Below are 22,708 nucleotides of genomic sequence, written 5' to 3' on the forward strand. Positions count from 1 at the left end.
AGGACTCGAAAACCGAGCCATCCTAGTGTTAACAAAAAATGTACTTGATAAAAACTAAACAACATAAAGCCGAAGTGGAAATAAATACTGCATTCAACCAAAAGAGTGCAGATTATGAAGTCTGTATATTATGTTGCCCTTCAGTAATAAATAGATTTAAATAGAGAAGATGGGCACATGGACTACCTGATGCAATAGTTCACACTACATGATTTTTTGCTCCTATTTTTCCCCTTATGACAATCTTAGCACGTTGATCTTTCTAAGATTGTGTGGTGTGTTACGGTAGATCGTCGTCAGGGGTTTTTCCCCGACTGGGATCTTAAAGCAGCCTGTTGAATGTGACAGGCAGCCTATCAGAAAGCATGGATTCTCCTCCGTGTTTTCTGAGGGGAAATTACGTCGGGGAATCCCAAACAGCTGACACGGTGCAACCCGAAGTCCAGCCGACATTGGAGATGATATGTGGAAACAACATTAATGGTTGTCAATCTACCTGGCCCCTGCAGGATATCTGCCTTGGATTTCTCACCACTCCTCTCCAAATTGCAGTTAAACTCTGTTGAGCATCACACTGGACTCAGTAGAGCTCAACTGTGCAGTGAACATTTTTGTGCTTTTTTTGATTGAAAATGAACTCTTATCTCTTGGGTTCAGGACCGCTGCCACTGCAGCTATTCTGCCTGGCTGTTCGCTCTCTCCACCATGTTAGTCTGCCTACAATTTTCAGTTCACCCAAATCCTGGGCTTTTCCTGTGCAATCATCAGCGTAACTACTCCACACGGATGGAGCTATCCCTTCAAATACCTTCGCTTCATGGCGCACCAATCATATGTGCAAGCCACTGCATGATGTAGTGACAGATTTATTTGAGAGTAAAAATCCAACCATTGTTGCTAAAATCTGTTGTGCTTAAAGTTTAAAATACGGCTTATTTTATTTTCACCTCTTGTAATTTCTGGTGCGGAGAATAGCTGGTTATGTAACAATCGCAGTTCATAATATTGTCACATTAGTGTACTTTGATCAACCTTCTTGTAAAGAAAAAAAACCCTTAGCCACAGGTCATTCATACAGTTCCATGCTTCATCACAGACATGTGATGAAGCATGTGAAGAAGACTGACTGTAATTTATCATTACAGTCAGTCCTGCTTTGATAGTGGCACACATGATGGCTTAGCATTTTAATTCTTATGAGAAAAAAAATCCTCTTAGGAATGTAATCTATTCCACCCATCCCCTCAAACATAGGCAAAATTAATCAGGAAGGTAATGGGCAATCAGAAATGTTTGCAGTAAAAGCTCAAACGCAGAACACCTCAAAGAACTGTTTTAAGACGGTTCATTATTACTCCTTCTTAAAATGACATTTCCATTGCAGAGCCCCAGGCATGAGCTTAAAATAGAGCACCTGTGGCATAGTGATAGTGGCAGAGTGGATTAAATCAAAAGTGATTTTCTTTTATCCAACATCAGTGAGAATAAATAAAGGATGAAGTCTTCTATTGCTTCATGGAAAATAAATGAATCCAAGCAAGTGGAATTTGTCAGCATTGTGAGAAAGTGAACAAATTCTGGCACTTATGTGGTAATATTTGCCTAATATTCTTTTGTCAATACCACAGGTATTCTTCCTTTTCTATTTAATGGTCTCTAATTATCACTCATAGTCACTGATGAAGTCCATATGTTATTTTATAAAAGTAAAAAATATATATGTCAAAAGTGTATCAGATCCACAGGTTGGATGTTGGTCTGCTTAACGGTGTGTTCCCACTGAGGCAGGCCTTAAGGTACATCAGGGCAGAGAGAAGTATCTAAGAGAGCCAAGCAAGTTTACCTAGATTCAAAACTTTCTCTTTAGATTTAGTACAACTCAGGTGGAATGAAGCTTAGCGACAGGGCAGACACAACTCCAGAAAACCAGACAAAAATCCACTGGCACCCCTGAACCAAGATATCATCCAGCCACAATCCACAATGAAAGACAGTCTCAGATCTTCTGCTCTGCCAATATAAGGAGTTGGCAACCACAATCTCTTTGGGTCTGATTCCTAATAAAAAGTGCTAATTTTGCAAGAGCATAAAAAAATTGCACATGCAGTAAGCGCGAGTGTTGAACGTAATCTAAAAAGTTTGCATGTGCAGCTGATAGCTTAATTTAACTCCACAGCCTCTCACCCGCACAATCTCCTCCCATAGTAGGAGCCATGGACAGTTCTTTAAATGTAAGCTTCTTCAGCAGCCTTGTTTACCAGCCCTCCTACTTGGATGTGTTCCCGTTAATTAATGGCTTAATTTTCTAATCAGCATTTCGACAAGTTTTGTTGATTCAAATCGGGTATGTTGCATAAATCTTGCCAACTCACAATGCTACACATCACTGTGCTAATATAATAATTGATCTGGTTACACTGCAAATAAAAAAAATCTAAATGGATCACAGAAAATTTGCATTGGCCTTGAAGGACTTTAAAAGGTAGAATGATAGTTTTTCTATTTTGTGATGCACTGACTGACCACTGCACCAAAATGGAGATTCTTATAGGGAATTTTGCAGAAATTATATCAAATGACTATTTGCCATTGAGTTAATCACAAAAGATAAACTTATTACAGATTATTCAGATGAAACAAAGGTGATTCCACATTAAGCATTAGCAAACGTCCAACTTTCCAACACACAAAATTTTGCTGTCTGAACTAATCTTTAACGTTTTTCCTATGTACTAGTTAGGATAATGATGTTGGTACTTGGCCCAAAGCACTGCTGTTTCTGTGTACTGCTGAGCTTCAGAGCAACTGAGGCACAAACAGAAAATATATCTGCCTAACCTGATCTCTTCCCAAACAAGAAACCCCACAGTCCCTTATTCGTCACAAAAAATTATTTGTGAAACAGACTTTCTTTGGCACAGCTCATTATTATCACAGTACATTCATAGAAAAAGTAACAGAATGCCTGAAAGAATATATTAAACAGAGAAATAAAGCTGATCAATATTATTCCACAAAGTCAGTAACGGCTGACCTGATTTCATCAGGCTGCTTTTTCCATTACTATCAGGCTCTGATTGTGAAGCTCTATCGCCTCTTGTTTGCAGTGATGCCTCCTTAGTAAATCTCATTGTACGGTAAGAATATATGAACTTTAGAGACCACATATAAAACTGAGAGGTCATTACACAAGAACACCCAGAAAAACAAATGAGTCCTCTGAAACCTTATACAAAATTTATATTTTTAAGATGGTGAAACAATGAAATGTCAAACAGTACAGTGTGTTACACAAAACAAACTATTCTATTAAGCATCTTTGCAAAGGGCTTTTTGTTTTCCAGAAGTCATAGCTGAGAAAATTATAATTTTTTTTGAACTATTGCCAACTTGAAGAAATATTACAGTTTGACATTTTTCACACAGGGGCCTGTTTTAGTGGTAGTTTTTAACATTATATTGTCATGTTCCTTCAGTTTGGATTTGAATTTTTATTTCAGAGGTAAAATTTCAGAGTGGAACAAAAGAAGTACAGACTTTAATAGAGATTCAGTAGATGCAGCTGAGGGTTACGGTAATGACCTTCCAACGTTTCAAGATTGAAGTGAAGCAGGCAAAATGTTGGTGAGAAATTACTTTAAAAAAGGTCTGGTTGTTATAATGCTAATTAAGATTATTTGAATTGATCATCAATAATGAGATACAACAAAAAATGTCTTTTGACATGTCAAATGCAATAAAATGCAAAGAAAAGCTGAACTTATTGTTTGAAAAATGTACATTTCTTTTACATTATTTTATCTTTTGAGAGATGCAAAAGATAAAATCACCCTAATAGTGCAGAGTGACATTAGACAACCCTGGAGGTTCTGAAGGTTAACATCAGAATGTTAACCTTGTGTTCTATGTTATTTAAAATGGCTTTAAAAGATACAGTTTGGTTAATGTTCTTCAATGCATGTTCTGTTCTCCAATAAATGAGTCACAATGATTTTTAAAAAAATCGGCAAAATAGCACAGATAATTAGAAAAACCAGTGATGAATGAAGGAATCTGAACCATGAGACAGTACACAGATTGCCAGTTACCCAGAATATGAATCATTTTGACTGCTTAACTATATAAAACAAATTGCCTTGAGCAGTCATTGAATTTTATTTTTCTTTACAAATTAATTTACGTCACTGTAAGTCCAGAAAATAATACATGCCTAATTTGTTGACACTTGACAGCATTGCCTACTGCTGTTTTCTTCTTTCTTAAGCCTCTTCTGTTCAGAGCCTGAGTACTGACCTATACGTCTACCTATACTTGGCATATACTGCTGACACAAAATGGAATTAAATCAAAACCCTTTCCACAAGGAGCAGCACACACATCGAGGCACAAAATAATTTCTTGTCACTTATTGATCTGCTCAGTCTCTCAGCAAGACGTCCCCTGAGAACCAGTCTCTAAAAACGTAATGGACACCATGAGGAGACAAGCAACGATTCCCACAGAACATAAAGCGGGCATAGGGTGATAAAAGTTTTGACTCTGTATGGTGCCTTGAGACATTTATTATATTTTATAGCAGCTTTCTGTGGCAGGCCAACACAAAATCATAATACAATAATTGTAAACTGGAGTGAATAAAAGGCATCATGAAGATTTAGCACACAGCAGTCAGATCATGGATGAAGTAGTGGGGATGTTCAAGCAAGATTAGGTAAAAAAAATAAAAAAAAAACCTATTAAGAGTAAAGAGCACTGCTGGCTAGTTATCCGAAAATGGAAACAGTATGGTACAGCGGCAAAGCCACCAAGATATGAGTGCAGAGCTGCTGCTAGTCCTTTGGGTGCCTGAAGCACATATGATATAATAAATGATCTCATGTTCCTGTGCTAAAGCACATCTTGGATTAAATGAGACAACGTCACTCAGACCTCAGTGGGTGGAATGCTATAAATCAGTTTATTTTTGTAAAACATGGTTAGCTGTTGCTATTTAACTGCTTATAAATAGATTTCTTGTTCAGAGATAAATAAAAAGAACTTTGAAATCAACACATAAGCAACTATTGATAAAACAGAATATCTATATGGTGTTCTGTTACTTTATATATATATACAGTATATATGTATTACCACCTAGATATCACATCTGATTAAATAAACATAACTGACTGATGACTTAAGACACTCTTGGGGATTATCCCATTTTGCGGTGCAATATGCCAACACCTATTGTGACTTCAGTATTGGGGCCAAGGGAGTCATGCTGCCGCTGTCAGGAGAGTGACAAACAGGACTTTGTTGGACCTATGGAACATTTTGTTCAGTCACTAATATATTCAGACAGCTGAAATAAATCATTCTTCAAACATTTCTATGCTTCCGCCATAAACTGACTTAGTCATTTACAAATATTCATGAAGCTTAATGAGCTTTATTTTTCTCTCACCACACCTAAAACATTCCCCTTAAGACACAAAACTAACACATTTGTTTTGAAGTTTTTCAGTTTTAATAATTGCCACAAATCAGGGTCCTTTATAATGTCACCTAAAATTTAATGAATAATAGATGTGATTAAGCCAACCAAAGAAAAATATGTTGTTTTTAATCTAATAGAAGACATGAAAGAACATGGTTTCATACAATGACTTTTAAAGAGAGAGTACAACAATGATGCTGAAAGCACGATTATTTGTTATCCTAATCAGGCTCCAGAGTTTTCTCACATGTGTTTATTTTCTGTAATAGTTGCCAACAGCTCCAGAATGAAGACATGTTTGTAAGCAGATGCTGACTCCTCAGGATAGAGGAGAAGGTGCTAGACATGCAGACAAACTCATAAACCCTGAAGACAGGCCTGTCCAGTTGCATCGACAATAAATGACAATCATATAAGTTGGGGTCTGTTGAATTAAAGCTTTTGCTCTCTGAAATTTTGACAGAGCAATACCTGCCTCTTCAACAGATTTATGATTGCCATAAAGTGCCAGAGCCAACATTTGCACTTTTAGGTGGGAACATTCGTCAATGTGGCCTGCATTGTTAAATATTTTAGCACAGTCTATTAAATTACAGCTCTTTTTAATACGCCTGAAAGGACGTGAGATGATGTATGCTTAATTTATCTGAAGCAATCAAAGTCTAGAATACACTTGGTGCAGTAATTTTTTTTAGTTTTAATAAAATCTTAGTGCTTTTACATAAGAAATATGAACACAATTAACGACGTAACAAAAAGCTTATATAGGGCCTTAAGGTTTAACCTTTAATTTTACTAAGATGTTTTGTATTCATGTCTTTATCTGTAGGATTGACTTTCATAAAACATGGTGAAAAAAAGAAAATGGAGAATGAATGCTTTCAGCCACACTAGATGCATTCAGACAAATAAGCTTAAATGCAAATTCCTAAGGGATTGTCCAGAGATCTGTAATTATTCGGTATGCTTGAATCATGACAAAATGTCAAAGTACTGCTTCCAAATATCTTGATCTTAGCTCATTTTATGATTAAAGATCAGAAGAGCAGGTTACCTGAAAGTCTGTTACAGGCAAATATACACACAGTTTATTCCCCGTTTGCAGCATTTTAGCTTTCAGTTGCGCTGCTGTTTGAAGCAACACAAGTCATGCTTCATTTCCATCCAAAAGCAAAAACCATCATTAAGCTTGCTTACCTTCCTTTTAGCTCTGAGCTGTCCATGATAATTGTCAGATGAGTCTCCAGGAATCTCACTACCCCACAGTGTCACCCCCACGATGGTGTAAGTGATGCCCATCACCACTAAGGGCAGCACATATACTAGCACAGTCACTATGATATGATACCTGAGGGGAAAGAAAGGAAATGTCACAGGGTGTAGGAGAACATAAAAACTGTTCATGTTAAAACATTGCGGTTAATCCTTTGCAAGTACTGGCTAATCAGTTTACGTGTAGAGCAATCACAGATGGCACTGCTACAGAGTGGTTACAATCCTTTTGAACTCAGCTCCCATTTCAAAATCTGCAATCCAATTTAGCAAGCGAAGCACCAAGAGTAGGTGGCGGGTGGGACAGAATTAATTTTGTTCCTGGCTTAGATTTTTTTTTTAATGTTCCACTTTAAGCAGTAATTCACTCACACCTAACAATGCCCTGTTACAGCCCTGATGAGAAGCTTACAAGACTTCATCTTGACCATAAACCCTCACGGTTATTTGATTGAACCAGTGACGTGTGGTGAGGCACTGCAAAGCTGGCGAGGCACTGACTTAATCATAATCAGATATACAAATGTAGACCACCTGCACCTGAAATTTCGCGCATGCGGACAACGCTGGAGGGCAAAAAGACAATTCTTTACATGCCAGCTAAATAAAAAAATAATACTTTACAGTACAAACCACAGGGTGAAAATAGCAATATAAACTATTTTATCATTATATTTTTCCATTATGACAGGTGAGGCTCTGCCTCACTTGCCTCCCCTAACTGCACGTCACTGGATTGAACGTTTCTTTTCAAGTGGCATCTTGATCACACATTTTTTATCCACTAAGAAGCTTCTGGCATAATTGCAGATGGATATTTGACCACTGTTCTTGATCATTTCTGTAGTTTATTTAAATTGCCAGGTTTCCTGGCACAGCTTTTAGGCATAGAGCACAAATTATTTTGAGTAGGGATTCTGATAACAGCATTTCCATTCTTAATACCAACATGGTCAGCTATTCTAAAACTAGCTTTGATGATTTTCTTTATGCCACTTTATCAAAAACGATCAACCAAAGAAAGTATGAGAATAATCCATGATTCACCAAGTATAAGCTGACCATAAAGTGAAAGATGTTAGAATATGAGTGTCGTAGTGAAGAAAGCTCAACATCAAAGCAGTTCTAAATTAGATCGCATCAGAAAAAAAAGAACCCTTTCAAGTAAATTTGCAGCTTCCCAGAAGGAGTTGTGAAACACCTTTTCAGAAAAACATTTATCAGAGGATACAATGGTTAAGCTATTTGAACAGGAAGCATTTGCTGAGAAGCAAAGTTGATGCTTAAGTGTGATGGTGGCAGCATCATGACGAGGTGTGTTTTCTATCAGTGGTAGTGGTGCATTGCAGACAGATGGCAAGATAATTAAGAAAGATGACAATCTTCAACATCACCTGAAATTATTAGCCAGATGGTTGAAACTTGGACATACAGTAAATGGACTTTCCAACGAGACAATGATTCCCACTGAACCTAAAACTATCCTTCTGGTGTGGATCAAGCAAAGAAATTACCAATAAATTTAAGACTGTGCACCAAATATTTGTGTTTAATTTTAATTAATGTTGCATATTGTTCAGTCAAACCTTTGATTAAGATTGTATTTTAACATTTTCTCACAAGAAAAAGACAAATGTCAAAAACTAATAGCGTTATATGTCGTCATCATATGTAATACAATTACATTCTTTCTACCAGTTTGATTTAAAAAAATATCAGGTATCCCTATGGTGGTGGCTGAGTTAAAGCCACCACCATAGCTCAAGCAGAAACCTATAAACCTCTGAAAATTACATGGAGAGAAACAAATAATCTTTCTGAAATTATATTTCCTCACATAAAGTGGTCATCTGCCATGCGAGGCCAGGCGACATAGCAGATGGTTCTGTGCGGTTGAGCTCGAGTGGTGGAGAAATAGCACAGAGGGAAAGCCAGTACCACTGCCATGCTCCAGATACTGACGATGACTCCCATGGTGACCTTTGCTGAGAGACGGGGCTTCAGTGGGTGGATGATGGCCATGTATCTGCAGAAAGAAGGTTGGCATTTTTAAAGATGGTCTTTGTGCTTGGACACACAACATAGTTAATTACTGATTAATGGATTTATTCTTACTGAACTCTATGTGTGTTAATATTCCACACACAAAAAATTGTGTCTTCTGGAAATAAGAAATTTGTGTGAAAATGATAATATAATAAGAAGAAGGAAATTAAAACAGAGCAGCCTGTTAAGGATGTAATTTTGTAAGGGTTTGACCGGGTGGAATGACCTAATGTACCAGTTTTACTACAACTTCACTGAGCTGTAAGGAAAAATGTTGGATCTGTTTGTTGTAGTTATTGTATGCATTGTCTGTTGTGTTGAGAAGCTACATAATTTCCATAAAAATGATTATTTCATAAGGTTTCACATGCAAGTTTATTGGGTGCAATACACCTGGAGTGTATTTTAAAACAGTGCTTTATTCTGTGCAGCACAGTGGGGAGAAGCACTGCTGCTCTGCTTTCAGGAAAATAAACGAGGCTTTCCTTTCAAAACATTACATATACTGGTGCTGCATAACTACTGCTGTATTTCTCAGTGCCTTCAACTCCATCACATCAGCCAACATTGTCTTTCAATCTTGGTTCATAAATCACCCTGCTGCAAATACTTGATTAGGGATCTAGTGTTGGGACCAGTATAATGTAGTTTCACACAATTGCTTGTGATTGGATGAAGCATCTTTGTTGTTGCCCCTCAGGGAGCTGCTCTGGTAACAGAGAAAAAGCCAATTTTTTTACCTCCTCAGTGAAACTGAATTTGCAGCTCTGAAGCTTTTTGATCAGCAGTTTGAAAATCATGCAGCGTCCAAAATGGGGTTTGTGTAACTGGTAACTTTTAGAGTTTCAGTTGAAATAAAATGCAGAAACACACAGAAGCACATACACTGATTCACACTGTTTTTAGGCTGCAGGACATTAATAAGTTATATTCACCAAGTAGAATAGCAAATATTTCTGAGTTTGTAATTTGGCCAGTGGGAATGAAATATTCAAGAAGACGATGTTGTGAACCTAGAAGAAGTTACCTTGGAAGATGCTCACTCTAGCAGCTAAACATTATGCAATCAGTTAAAATCTAAGTCTTCAAGACTCAACCCTGGTTTAGAGTTTCACACTGGAAAACATTGTAGTAATGGTCCCCTTTTTTATCCATATTTTCTGTACAAGCCCTGAATTGGCAAACTATTGAATATTTATTAAACTTTGAATAAGGTCACTGACCAGAAATGGACCCCTTTTCCTTTGGGATAGTGGAAAAGCAATCTGGATGGACTGAAAACAGCTGCAAAGTTAGTCACTTTTAGTCATGTTTTGGTCCAATTCTAAAAAAAACGGTCTATTTAAAATCAGTGACAAATTTGATGAGATGGGTTCCTTTGCTTAAATATTATTAATCTCTCAAATTCTATTCAAATTGTTTTGTTTACTGACATTTTTGTTGTCGAAGAAAAATAAAGGCATTTTTTAAAATAAACATTTTAGTTAAAAGGTCAAGTCGTCTTTGAAATGTTGACGCACATTTTTATTGGTTTAGCCGCTTCTGCTAAAAACAGAAATGGTTTAGTTTTAGCTTGAAATACTGATATTCTACAATTTACTGTTTTAATTTGAATCCCTTCATTCATTTCCTTGTGAGATGGAGAACTTAATAAGTAAGTGCTGTTAAAAAAAATGCAATAGTTATACTTTTAGCAGAATTATTCAGTATTGCAGATCTGTACGTCCAGATATGTGTGTGAAGCTCATTAATGAACATTCTGGCTGACTAGGCACAAATAAAAGAAAAAAAACTTCACATTAGTGACACTCCACAACTAGAGATATCTTTCCCAAAGACAAAGTTTGTTATGATATCAAAACTTATGGTCATCCCTAATAATTACTTAAGGACCATGAATTTCCATTTTTACATAGTGTCATGTTAATGGTAAAACATGAATTTAACGTCAGGACCAAACTGTGCATGACTGTGAACAAAGCAACAACATCAAAGCAGTAAGATAATAACAATAATAAAAGGTATTACTGATCACAAAGTGTTCATATCGGAGGAATGTTCAAAATAATGATTTTGTATTCAGATCAGGACGAACAACCTTTTGCCTCTGAGTGTTTTGTTCAACACAGAGTAGAGAAGGAGAACTTTGTATAATTTGTGAAATTTACAGAGTTAGTGTCATTGTTTGGGATAAAACTTAGCTTTGTCCAAAAATAGTTTGGGAGCATTAGCCAAAGCATAAATTCAAAGCTGTGTTGGTAAGATAGAAAGAGAAATGGTATCTGTTTGGGAAATAAATCTCATCAGAATGTGAATCGTGTAAAAGAAACATGAGACTTAACACACAAGTGGTTCTACAAAAGAATAGATAAGAGGAATTAAGTTAATGTTTTGGAATGGCCAAGTCAAATTCTTGACCTAAATCCAGAGGAAAGGTTGTGGAGGGAACTGAAGCGGACGGTTCATATGAGTTGAAACTGTTCCGCACAGCTGAATATGAATATGCATGACTGATCAGGTTTCACTAGAAACTTTACATTGTAATGTTTTCAATATGTATTAGTTTTATTTAATTCTATTAGTATCATCTACTTCAAACACTCATAATTAAGCCTATATTTATAAACAATTTAAGCATCACTATTTATGGAGGGAGTGCTGTTCTCAAGCCGACAGTATATGTATGTGCAATAACTTAGTTGCAATAAATAGCTGGAATGCCTGCTGTAAATTCACTCTTTACGCAAAAACCTGTCTTTTGCAGCAGTCCCCATAAAAGCGCCTGCCTGCAGAGAGATTTCAGGAAGGACAAATTCACAGATGATCACGAACTGTGGCTTCTGCCATTTCAAGACATCAGAGCGGAGACAGCGCCATACCAGGGTTAAGGAAAGCATGACCGGAGGTTACATCTGCATCATGTAGGCTAGGTCATTGCAATGTTCTCTTTCTCAGTAAACAAACTGTGAGATTCAAGGGGCACTGCAGGCCAAAAATACCAATTGTAGTTGCAGTAGAGGAGCCAAAACAGGCTTTGCTCGAGGAAATACATTGTTTTGTGTCAAGGGGAAGCACTGTGCTGAGAAGACACCTCACACAACATCACAGCACGCTCAACATGCAAACTTAACAACACTGCTATTCCTTCTTTGCATCTTTTGTCTTCATCTTCGGCGAATAGATGAAGCTTTCATAGAATAGATCTTTATTGTCCCCTATAGGGGAAATTATGATAGTTTAGTAATTAAAGCCCAGCTGAAAGTGTTGAATTTCCAAATAACTGGAAACCACAGAGCAATAAGAAACAGAGAAGAAAGGATGACTGCATGTGACAGAAAACAAAAAGCTTAGAGCGTTAAAAATGGGAAATCTTTTCTAACATGCTGGCACAAACTCCCATTCACAAAGCTACTGATTCAGCCTGATTGTGGTGTAACAAAAATAAATATATTCTCAACTATTATTGTAACCATTTATTGTCTAATAAAAATCTAAAAGGTATGACATGCCTATGTATGCAGCCCACCTGACTTAAGATTTGTAAGACCACCTTCTGATATAACTTTGCTGATTTTTTTTATTCATTTGTCATTGAAACAAAGCTCAAGTTCAGTGAGAGTATGTGGTGAGCATCAGCAAGCATCAAGAATGGCCACATTTTCTCAGTTGGATTTAGAGCTGGGCTTTGACTAGACCATTTTAACTAATTTCTATGGTTTGAATTAAACCTTCCCACTGTAACTCTGGCTCTTAATGAGGTTTTCCTGCTTCAAGATAAACCTCTATTTATGTCTAGCATCAGGTTCTCTCCAGAGATTTTATATATTTAGTTCCATCTACTTGACAATCAGCCAGTTTCCCTGTCCAAGTTGAAAGAAAGCCTACCGACAGTCATCACCATGTGTTGAGGCAGGAATTGTGTGCAGAGTTGGTTTTACTCCAAGCATATTATTTTGCACGAATGCCAAAGAGCAACATTTCAGTCTAATTTGACCAAAGCAGTTTCTTTCACAAGTTCACCGAGTCTCTTACACCTCACAATCAAATGGCTTTGTTTCCACAATGGCTCTGTTCTTGTTACTCCTCCATAAAGGCCTTAATTGTAGAGAGCACAACTAATTGTTCTGCTGTGAACGGATTATAATCCCAAGATGTAAACCTTAATTGGCCAATCTTTCTAGGTGGACAACCATGACCTGCCCGGTCATAGCTGTGATGGTTTATACCATTTATACCATTCACTTTTAATTTTCAGATTACTGACCAGATCTCTATTCTATGCTTGCAATATTGATTTAAGAGCTAAACTTCCCAACAATTTGTTCCTGACCTGTCTGCTGTGGTTCTTGGTGTTTGTGATGTTGTTTCTTTAGTGATGCTCTTTAACAAACCTCTGAGGCCTTCTTGGAACAGCTGTGTTAACATGAATAATACGCAGGTGGACTCTAACTCTGTGAATTGTGAAAGCAATTTGATGGACATGGTTTTATTTAGGGGTATTATAGTAAAGAGTTTTGCATTTCTCAGTTTTCTGTTCTTTATAGAAAAAGGTCAAACAAAAGTAATAATTTACTTAAACTTCCAATTTGCTCAACATGTTATGTTTGTCTAAACCTCAATAAAACCACTCTACGTTTGTGGTAGTAATAGGGGAAAATGTGAAAAAACAAAACAAACAAACAAAAAAACACCGAAAAAAAAAAAAACATGAGAGGATGTCCTCTAGTGGAAAATAAACATCAGGGTGGTTAATGAAGAGAGCAAGAAGATAATTGGGAAGTTCAATTCAAACCGAAGTCTCGGAAAAGACATAAAAGCCGAATAAACCGCAGTTTATCTTCAAGAATTAAATACGAGAAATAATCAAGTCTAATTCAATTCAATTTTCTACCAGCCCTGGTATAGCCCTGCATAATTAAATTTAATGCAACCATACTTGCTTATATACAACATAGACTAAGAATCACTGCATTATCTGAACTATTATTAATGTTAATTTCCATAGACCCACCTGTCCACAGCTATTGCAGTCATGGAGTAGATGCTTGCAAACACAGATGTCACTGGGAAGAAGTTTTGGAATTTACAGTAGGCATCCCCGAAGTACCAGTCTCCATGGGCAGCGTAGATAAAGTTTATCAAAGTGTTAAAAGCGGCCATCGACGCGTCCGAAAAGGCCAAGTTAAGCAGAAAGTAGTTGGTCACCGTCCGCATCCGCTTATGGGCGAGAATGATCCATATCACGATGAGGTTTCCAAACACGGCCACCGCCAGCACGGAGCTGTAAGCGACCGACCAGAGAGCGATGCGCCACGGCGGCTGCACGAACTGGTTGGTGTAATTCGATGTTACATTGGATCCGTTGTATGGCGTCCCCATCCTCCTCTGCTTTTATCCGAACTCAGTTAAGATCTAATCTATCAATATATGTTGTTTTTTTTGTCCTTTAATCTATTTATTGAAGCGCAAAACTGGATTGGCAGAAGAGGATTTGCGCATAGGCGCCATTGCGCGCAAATTAAAGAGTCCTTATCTTCCTCGATGTCGGTCTGCAGTCGCTCTGGACAGCTCTCCAATCCGTGCGTAAACCAGCTGTGATCCGGTGCCTGTTGAATGTGGGTGTGAACTCACAGCCTCCTCCGTCCGCAGCAACAGGCGAAGTGACGCACAAGTGCGCCGAACAGTGAAACAGATTGATCGATAGTTGTGTGGCTGCTGTTTCAAACTTCATGAATAACAAACAACATGAGCTGTCTGTCTCCGCAGTGTATAATCTGTCACGGAACACTGAGGTTTCTTTATCTCCAAAATGATGTTGTGACAGCAGAGTTCCAGATACAGGATATGAAATGTGGCAGGAATACTTTTTTTTTTCTAACACACCTTTTGAACAGTTAATTGTGGTAGAAATCCTCTAATTTATTATCACAAAGTAAATTTACACCTTACGCCTTGCTAAAGTCTTATTGATGTGAACCTTTTCACATAGTTACAGCCACAAACTAAACAATGAGTTCAGAGAAATTAACATACTTTTCAGAATCCTGGCGTTTCTCTTTGAATATCCTTTATTTATTCTTATGTAACATTCTAATTTTCTGAGACCTGAAATATGGATTCTCATTTTCTGTAATCCACAGTCATCCAAATTAAGGTTTTGAAATAATTCATGCTTTGTGTAATGAATTTATACATCAGTTTCATTTTCTGAAAAATTGTTGAACTTTTTCTTGATAGTCTATTCTTTTGAGCTGTGCTTTTATGTAGGCAAGCAAAATCCATTTCAATCATCCATGTTCAGAAGTCATCTAACTAGTAACTGGAGTCCATCTAAATGGAGTGCATAATTTCACAGAACACTGTTCAATCTATTATCCAGATATGGAAAAAGTGTGACACAGGTGGAAGAATCCAACGCTGGCCAGAAGTCATGTAGTTGAAACAGAAAACATGTTGAACGTTCTCTGATCAGATGAAACCAAAAGTCATCTAAAACAACATGTGTGGAGGAAAACTGTCATACTGAACAGACCATGTTAAATGTAAACATGGTGGCAGAATCATGCTCTTTAGAAAAATTGGAAACCAGGTTCTACAATCATTTAATCAATCTTTGTGATATATTTTCATTTCATTCATGTCATTTATTTTCCTAAAGTTAAGTGTAACACAAAGGTTTAATGCTAAAGGAGACATTGAACCACGAGCCACACTAAACATGTCAAATTAAATTAACAGATGAGAACAAATTATAATTTAGATGATAAACTGTTAAAAGTGCTAGAAAATCGTACAATTATAGAAGCAGATAAACTGGAGTAGAATTGTTTAGATCAAAGTACATTCATATGTCCAAATGGTCCAGTCAAAGTCGAGACCAGAATTGAATTGAGATTCTGTTACTCTGTTGAGAATTATTGGTCACAGATGTTCTCCAGCTGATCCATCTGAGCTAGTTTTCAAAAAGGAATGGGTAAACAATTTAATCTCTAAATGAAGAAAACTGGTAAAGACATGACTAAAAATACTTTCAGGTTTAATTGTAGTAAAGGGTGATGCTATAAAGTACTGATAAATGAAGACTTAAGACATATGTGACAGCCTTCAGGTACACATTTGTAAAAAACCTTGAAAAGCATGTACTTTTCCTTCAGTTTCATAATTATGCAATACCTTGGCTTGGTGTATCACACATAATTCCACAAAAATACTTCTATGGACATAAAGTGATAAAATATGAGATAGTCCAAGGGGTTTAAAGACTTTTCAAGACACTGTATTTGTATGCAACTTGCAGTATCAATTTTAGTATGGAGCTGTCTTAAAACTACAACTGATGGTGGAGCAGGAGTGAAGCCTTTTCTGCCAGGGCAGCACACATAAACAAGCTGAAGTCCCCTACAGACACCAAACTGGTCACATTAGATAAAGGCTCTTCATCCGCCTACGTAGCAACCAGAATAAATAGTGTGGGTTACCAGCATTTCTTTCCAGGCTGAATAAATTCAATCAGTCAAGTAAAGCTTTTGACTGCAGCCCACAGGTGATTTTACTCTTTATAAGCCACATCAAGAAACATGCTTTCATTCAAAGGTGACTCGCAGTGAATGAGGATGTCAATGAAAGTTAATTTAAAGGTAAAAAGTAAAAATAATTTACTAATAATTTTGGAAGGTAATTTTTTACTCAAATCAAACATACATTTTCAAAAGTATTGTAGGTAAAAGTTTAATTCTAACATCATTACCTTTCTTATTTTGGTATAAAATAAAATAAAATCCATCCATCCCAGTTTTTTTCTACAATGCATTTGTTTATGAGAAAAATCCAAACTACTTTCATAGGTTTAGAAAAATAATTTAATGTTACATTTTTCTTTTGACTGGTTGTAATAGCAAGATCCAAGTTGACTTGAATTTGAATGTCAAGTTTTTTGCTGTCTTAAGCCACCTCAGGTTTTGCCTGAGGTTTTCAAGTAAAAGAAAACCTTTTACTTGAAAAGGTTTTCTTCCTCCAAAGAGACACAGGAACAACTCATCTCAGTGACATATTTTATCTTTTCTTTTCTTTAGATCAAGGGTCTCAAACTCCAGTCCTCGAGGGCTGCAGACCTACAGTTTTTAGATGTGCCACAGGTACAAAACACTGGAATGAAATGGCTTAATTACCTCCTCCTTGTGTAGATCAGTTCTCCAGAGCCTTGCTAATGACCTAATTATTCTATTCAGGTGTGGTGCAGCAGAGGCACATCTAAAAGTTGCAGGACTGCAACCCTCGAGGACTGGAGTTTGAGATCCCTGATCTCATTGACAGCATATGAACAAACATGTCACATGAGTAGTGGTTCACATGAGTAGTTCAGAGTAGTCAAAGAGTAGGTTGAAAACCCTTCAAATAGAAGAAATATTAATTACAAATAACAATGAGTTCATTTTAACTTTAAATAATTTACTCATTTCTCAAGTGATGATTTAATAATTTACTTGTAAGTTAACAGTGAATGAATAAAATAAACTATTCCAAACAGTGCAATTAATTTGTTTCCAAACACATGAAAAACATTGCATCAAGCATCTATTTTGGCCTTCTGAATGCAAGTTGAATGATGTAAACTGAGAATAATGTCCATTCCTACCAGTGGTGTCTTTGAGGAAGCTTTAAGTTGGAGGTTCTTTGTCTGAAGAGAGATCATTGTGAGCACAGGTGTGCCAAGTTACCTTATAGATTTGGCTGCTGAGCTTGAGAAGTGAAAGGGATAGGTGCGTTTGATTCTTCGTGAGGTGCATGCCAGTTGGGTGGAGATGGTGAATACATTCAAAAGTGTACCATTTGCTGTTTGAACCCGACACTGATAAAGAATTTGTTGAGGGAGCTAAATATTAATAATGGCCAAAAGGACCAACCTGAAAGACTTGGATTTCATCAACAAAATACCAATTAGAATATGCAAGTGCAATTACTACAATTACAAGGAGGGATTGATTGTTATTATGTCAACAAACATAGGGTGTACATATTTTTGACATACCTTTCTTTAACTGAATATAAACAAAATGTTCTTGTTTTTTTGTTGTTTTTTTTCAAAATTGATTCCTACTTTGCATTGCTTTATCATCTGAGAGATGCCAGTCTTATTTTTAACAGACTTTTTGGTCAAAAATAGTTTTAAATATAAACCTGAATGTATCTGATATATTGATTTGTCTTTTTGCTGTTTAACTTGCCTCATTTCCACTCAGAAATACTGATTAAAAACTAGTCAGCCAAAAAGTTAGCAGATTGCTATACCAGTTTTATATTATTAAATTCTAACAGTTTTATTCACCAACTTTAACCTTAAATGGACTGCATCTAACACAGACTTGTATTTCATGGGGTTATCATCAGCCAGAACATTTTATTTGTTCTGCAAAACCCAGTGCTGCAGGAACAGTACGCTTCTGTGGAAATTACCTCAGTAGAAAGCTACACAAATCATCCGGGCCATTAGAATTATACATTACATTTCCTTTCTACAAGTTTAGTTTCTCTGTTTAAATCACACTTTTGAATTCCACCTACAGAACGTAACCAATTATGCTGGAGTAAAATGCAACTGCGGGAGGGCTCTGTTGCAGAAGCAAAATCTGTAATACCTATAATTTAAAGAATCACTGAAACACTTCAGATGTCGGAATGAGAGATGCTGTATGAAAAAGGCAGATGTATATTCTGATCTAGCCTGCTTGAAAGAAATAGTATTAGTTGATGTAGATTCCAGATGAATTTCACAACAGAAACTTGTAACTTTGGGGTTTAATTGTTGGAATTTGTTAATGAAAATCACTGCTAGTCATAAACCAGTGCAGAGAATAAATATCACAAATAAGCAATTAGTCATATTTTTAGATGAAATGAATCCCTGCTATTTGTACAAAGTCTGGGACATGTGCTTGTGAACTGTTTGTGACAAGTTTATTATTTTTCTGAAATGTGAAATATGGCTATATAATGAAAAAGTGCCTAATAGAAATGCTGAGCCTTTATTTTCACTCCGCAGACTCAATTACTCCGATAAACAAAAACTAAATCACACGTCTCTTCTGTTTTAACCCTCAAAAGTTTGCTAGAGAACATTAATGAAAAAACAGCATTATGAAAACCAAGGAATACAAAAGACAGATCATTTATAAAGGTGTGAACAAGTTTAAAGCAGATTTAGGTTACAAAACAATATCCCAAACTGAACCTTTCATTCTCAAAAAGTGGAAAGAATATGGGACAACTCTAAACCTACCAAGCCATGACAGTCCATATAAACTGACAGACTGGAGATTGTGAGCATTAATCAGTAACTTCATTTTGTCAAGAACTAATTTAATTGTTGGCTGCCACTTTAGCAGCTGGCCACTTAACAAACCCTACACTGTGCTATTTAAAGAACGCTTCTCAGCACTGTCAATGCAGGAGCTATGAATTGCCTTTTGCTTACTTATTAAGTTTGGCAACCTTCCTAATCATACAGTTAGCCACAGCACAATTATAGACAGCCCATCATTGTCTGTTCATGTAGCTATAACTCTGATAAGCTGAGATTGCTTCATGCTGTTTCCAGTCCCCTGCAAAGAGAGAATATATTAACAATCAGCATAATACGGCTTAAAAAGCAAATAGTGTATTACTGGTCTCTCACAGTCATTAGGCGCAGTTTTTATTGTTTCTGATACAATATTTGACAGTAGGAGTTCACCCTGGGTCACTGGGTTGATTCCCAGTCTGTCCGCCTCTGTCATTGTGTCCATGGGCAAGACATCTCCCACACTTTTCCTACTGGTGTTGGTCAGAAGGGCCAACGATGAGACTTGGCAGACTTGCTTCTGTCAGACTGACCCAGGGCAGCTGTTGCTACAATCTAGTAACTTACCATTATCAGTGTGTGAATGTGTGCATGAAAGGAAATGACTGGTTTCATTATAAAGCATCTTGGAGGGTCCAGAAAAGTGCTATATAAGTCTGATGACATAATAGGTAAATGTTCAATGTTCACAGGGGGGGCAGAGAAAGAAGTGACGGATCAGACAAGAGGCTGGAGATAAACAAGGGAAGACGAGACTGAACAAAATTGTCTGACAAGGAGGAACAAAAACTGTAGCAAAAGAGTTAAGCGCAAAGATAACATTTGAGTCCATTTTGTCGAAATACCTGAGATTCTACAGACCTGTACCTCCTGCACCCTTTTTAATTAAAGAACTAATAGTAAGATAACATTTCAGTGCAGTTAATGAGTAAGTATTCAGCTGTTTTGTTGGGTGTAAACCTTGATTGAAAAGGACCAGGAGATTGTAAAATCACAAAGAGGGGAACTTCATGTGCCATGGACCAGTAGGTCTCCATAGCGACGGGGCATTGAAAAAGTTGGTGCAGAGAATTTGGGGAAGTAGGTGTGCGTGGTCTAACAGAAAACTTTTTCATGTTTTAAAATGAAATGCTATTTGCTTATCCTTCTCAATGAATAATCAAAGTTGGTAACACTTTCTTTGACGGCTTGTGAATAAGACTGTCATGACACCTGTCATGAACATGAGTAAGTCTCCATGAATATTTATAATTGTTGTCATAAAGTGCCATTCGGTAAATCATGACACTTTTGATACAAAATTGACATTATTCAAAATGTCTTCATTATGACAACTTGACAGTAAAGATTATGTAGCTTTATGTTATTAAAGCTAAAGTTTAATCAATAATACTTTTATAACAAATTTATGTCAGATCATGATTTCTTGGTTAATGTCAAGTTGTCATAACAAAGACATTTTGAATAAAGTCAACTTTTTTGTTTTTGATTTTTGTTTGGAGTAAATAAATAATCTACAAACAACTTCATCATCTTTTAAATTATCTAAATATATTGCAAAAGAATAACAAATAGTATAAAACCAATCAGCTGCACAGTGGCGCAGTTGGTAGCACTGTTGCCTTGCAGCAAGAAGGTCCTGGGTTCGATTCCCGGCCGGGGTCTTTCTGCATGGAGTTTGCATGTTCTCCCTGTGCATGCGTGGGTTCTCTCCGGGTACTCCGGCTTCCTCCCACAGTCCAAAAACATGACTGTCAGGTCAATTGGTTTCTCTAAATTCTCCCTAGGTGTGAGTGTGTGTGTGAATGGTTGTTTGTCCTGTATGTCTCTGTGTTGCCCTGCGACAGACTGGCGACCTGTCCAGGGTGTACCCCGCCTCTCGCCCGGAACGTAGCTGGAGATGGGCACCAGCAACCCTCCCGACCCCATTAGGGACAAGGGTGAACAGTAAATGGATGGATGGATGGATGGATAAAACCAATCATAAGTGTTGCAAAACAACAACAAAAAATTATTTTAAAAGAAAATCCACCCTTTTTAATAGAAACAACAAAGTTAAATATTTGTTTGAGGCTTCCTGCCAAATCCTTGCCTGGCCATTGCTTTGCTAATCTGCACTGCTTGGAAAAGATACGATTCCCATAAGCTAATTCTAATTGAATAATTAGCTTCCAAGCCCCAGTTCAGAATGTGCCTTTGGTATTGCTCTCTTGGAGCACATTTCTTGCGAGACTATCAGAGCAGTAGATTTGACACTTCAGTCACATCCCTGTTGTCAGCTTTCGTCGGGTCTGCTTTAGTGCTCTGCCACAACTCGGGTCAGCGCTCAAGGCTATTTGCTTTGATTAACTAAAAATGCAACCAGGAATGGCAGTTTATTTGCTAAAGGAAGAATAATGGACCTCCATTATTTCCTAATTATTCGTTAACTGGTATAAAAAATATGCTTTTCTTGAAGAATATCAGATGCGAGCTTCATTTTGCAGTTGTTTAAGTGGGAATTTGTATAGGTTATAGTGACTATTGATCAACAGCAGACTGACAGACAAAAATCAATGGGATAATGGCAGAGGACATAGTGGCACAGAACAATAATTTCAACACAAACTCTAAAGAAATTGCACAGCAAAGAATTGAGCGCACAATTGACTTCCTGCAAACCGTGAAATAAATGCACTTAAAAGCATTTGCTTTAGGCCTTAATACTTGTTTTCTTTAAAGCATATTTTCTAGATGAATTGCAGTAACACAGTTGGCTTAAGCACTATTGATTTTTAAGGGGTCGTGTGAAGTGGATTTCAGGTGAAACATTTTGTTTAATAAAACTCCTATAGCATTTAATCTTGTTTAAAAGTTTAACTATCTTCTTTATATCATCACTACTTTTTATGAAAACTGAATCTTAAAGCTTAAACAGCTTGATGTGCTGTTTATAAACCCACAGTGATTTAAACAAGCAGGTAGACTGGAAGTGGACAGGGAAGTGTTTTTAGATCAACACTAAGTGGGGATTTTATTGTCTAAAACATTTGCTTCAGTATCAGTGAAAGTGGGTGATAGTGGTTCAGGATAAGGCTTTATTAGTTAACTAAAATAAAATACAATTTAGAAGTCAGAGTTATTGTTTCTCTTTTTTGTTTCTCATTTCCTTTAAATTTGCCTTCTTGGGCACAACTTTTCTGTCACACTGCTTGTGTTTGAAACATCTCTGTGGTCTTGGGGCTTATTGTAAAATAAACCTCGTAGACTCAAGGATGTTAAAGTCTCAGTACTGAAACATAATAAGCTGATTTTTCACCATGACGAGAGTTGAGTGAACAAATGTAATGTGACTATTTTGAAGAAATCTTCAAATGTTTAGACTCCTGCAAATATCTAATTGAAGGAGATTTTCCCGATATGCTGCACAAAAACGGCTGCAATTGTGCCAGCTGAAGTATCTAACAGTAATCCTTTTGTGAGTGCCTCCTCTGTAATTACAACAGTGCTTGTATGAGTCACTTAAAAGATTGTGTACGCACTGATAACAACTGCCTTAATGAGTATCTTATTCAGGACTAAGCTAAATGGTTGCT

General features: G+C 36.8%; 1 protein-coding gene across 1 annotated transcript in view; it reads right to left on the reverse strand.

Annotated features, from left to right (window-relative positions):
• tacr3a (tachykinin receptor 3a) overlaps window positions 1–14,456 on the reverse strand; it is a 35,898-nt gene extending 21,442 nt beyond the window's left edge. Inside the window, exons 1-3 of the mRNA XM_028019308.1 lie at window positions 13,809–14,456; window positions 8,589–8,777; window positions 6,677–6,827 (exon numbers count right to left, since the gene is read on the reverse strand). Coding sequence (XP_027875109.1) covers window positions 6,677–6,827; window positions 8,589–8,777; window positions 13,809–14,176 — 708 coding nt within the window. The 5' untranslated portion in view covers window positions 14,177–14,456. The remainder of the gene's footprint in view (window positions 1–6,676; window positions 6,828–8,588; window positions 8,778–13,808) is intronic.
• Between the last annotated feature and the right edge of the window lie 8,252 nt (window positions 14,457–22,708).

The sequence above is a fragment of the Xiphophorus couchianus genome, chromosome 5 (genome assembly GCF_001444195.1).
Source record: "Xiphophorus couchianus chromosome 5, X_couchianus-1.0, whole genome shotgun sequence".
Taxonomy (NCBI): Eukaryota; Metazoa; Chordata; class Actinopteri; order Cyprinodontiformes; family Poeciliidae; genus Xiphophorus; species Xiphophorus couchianus.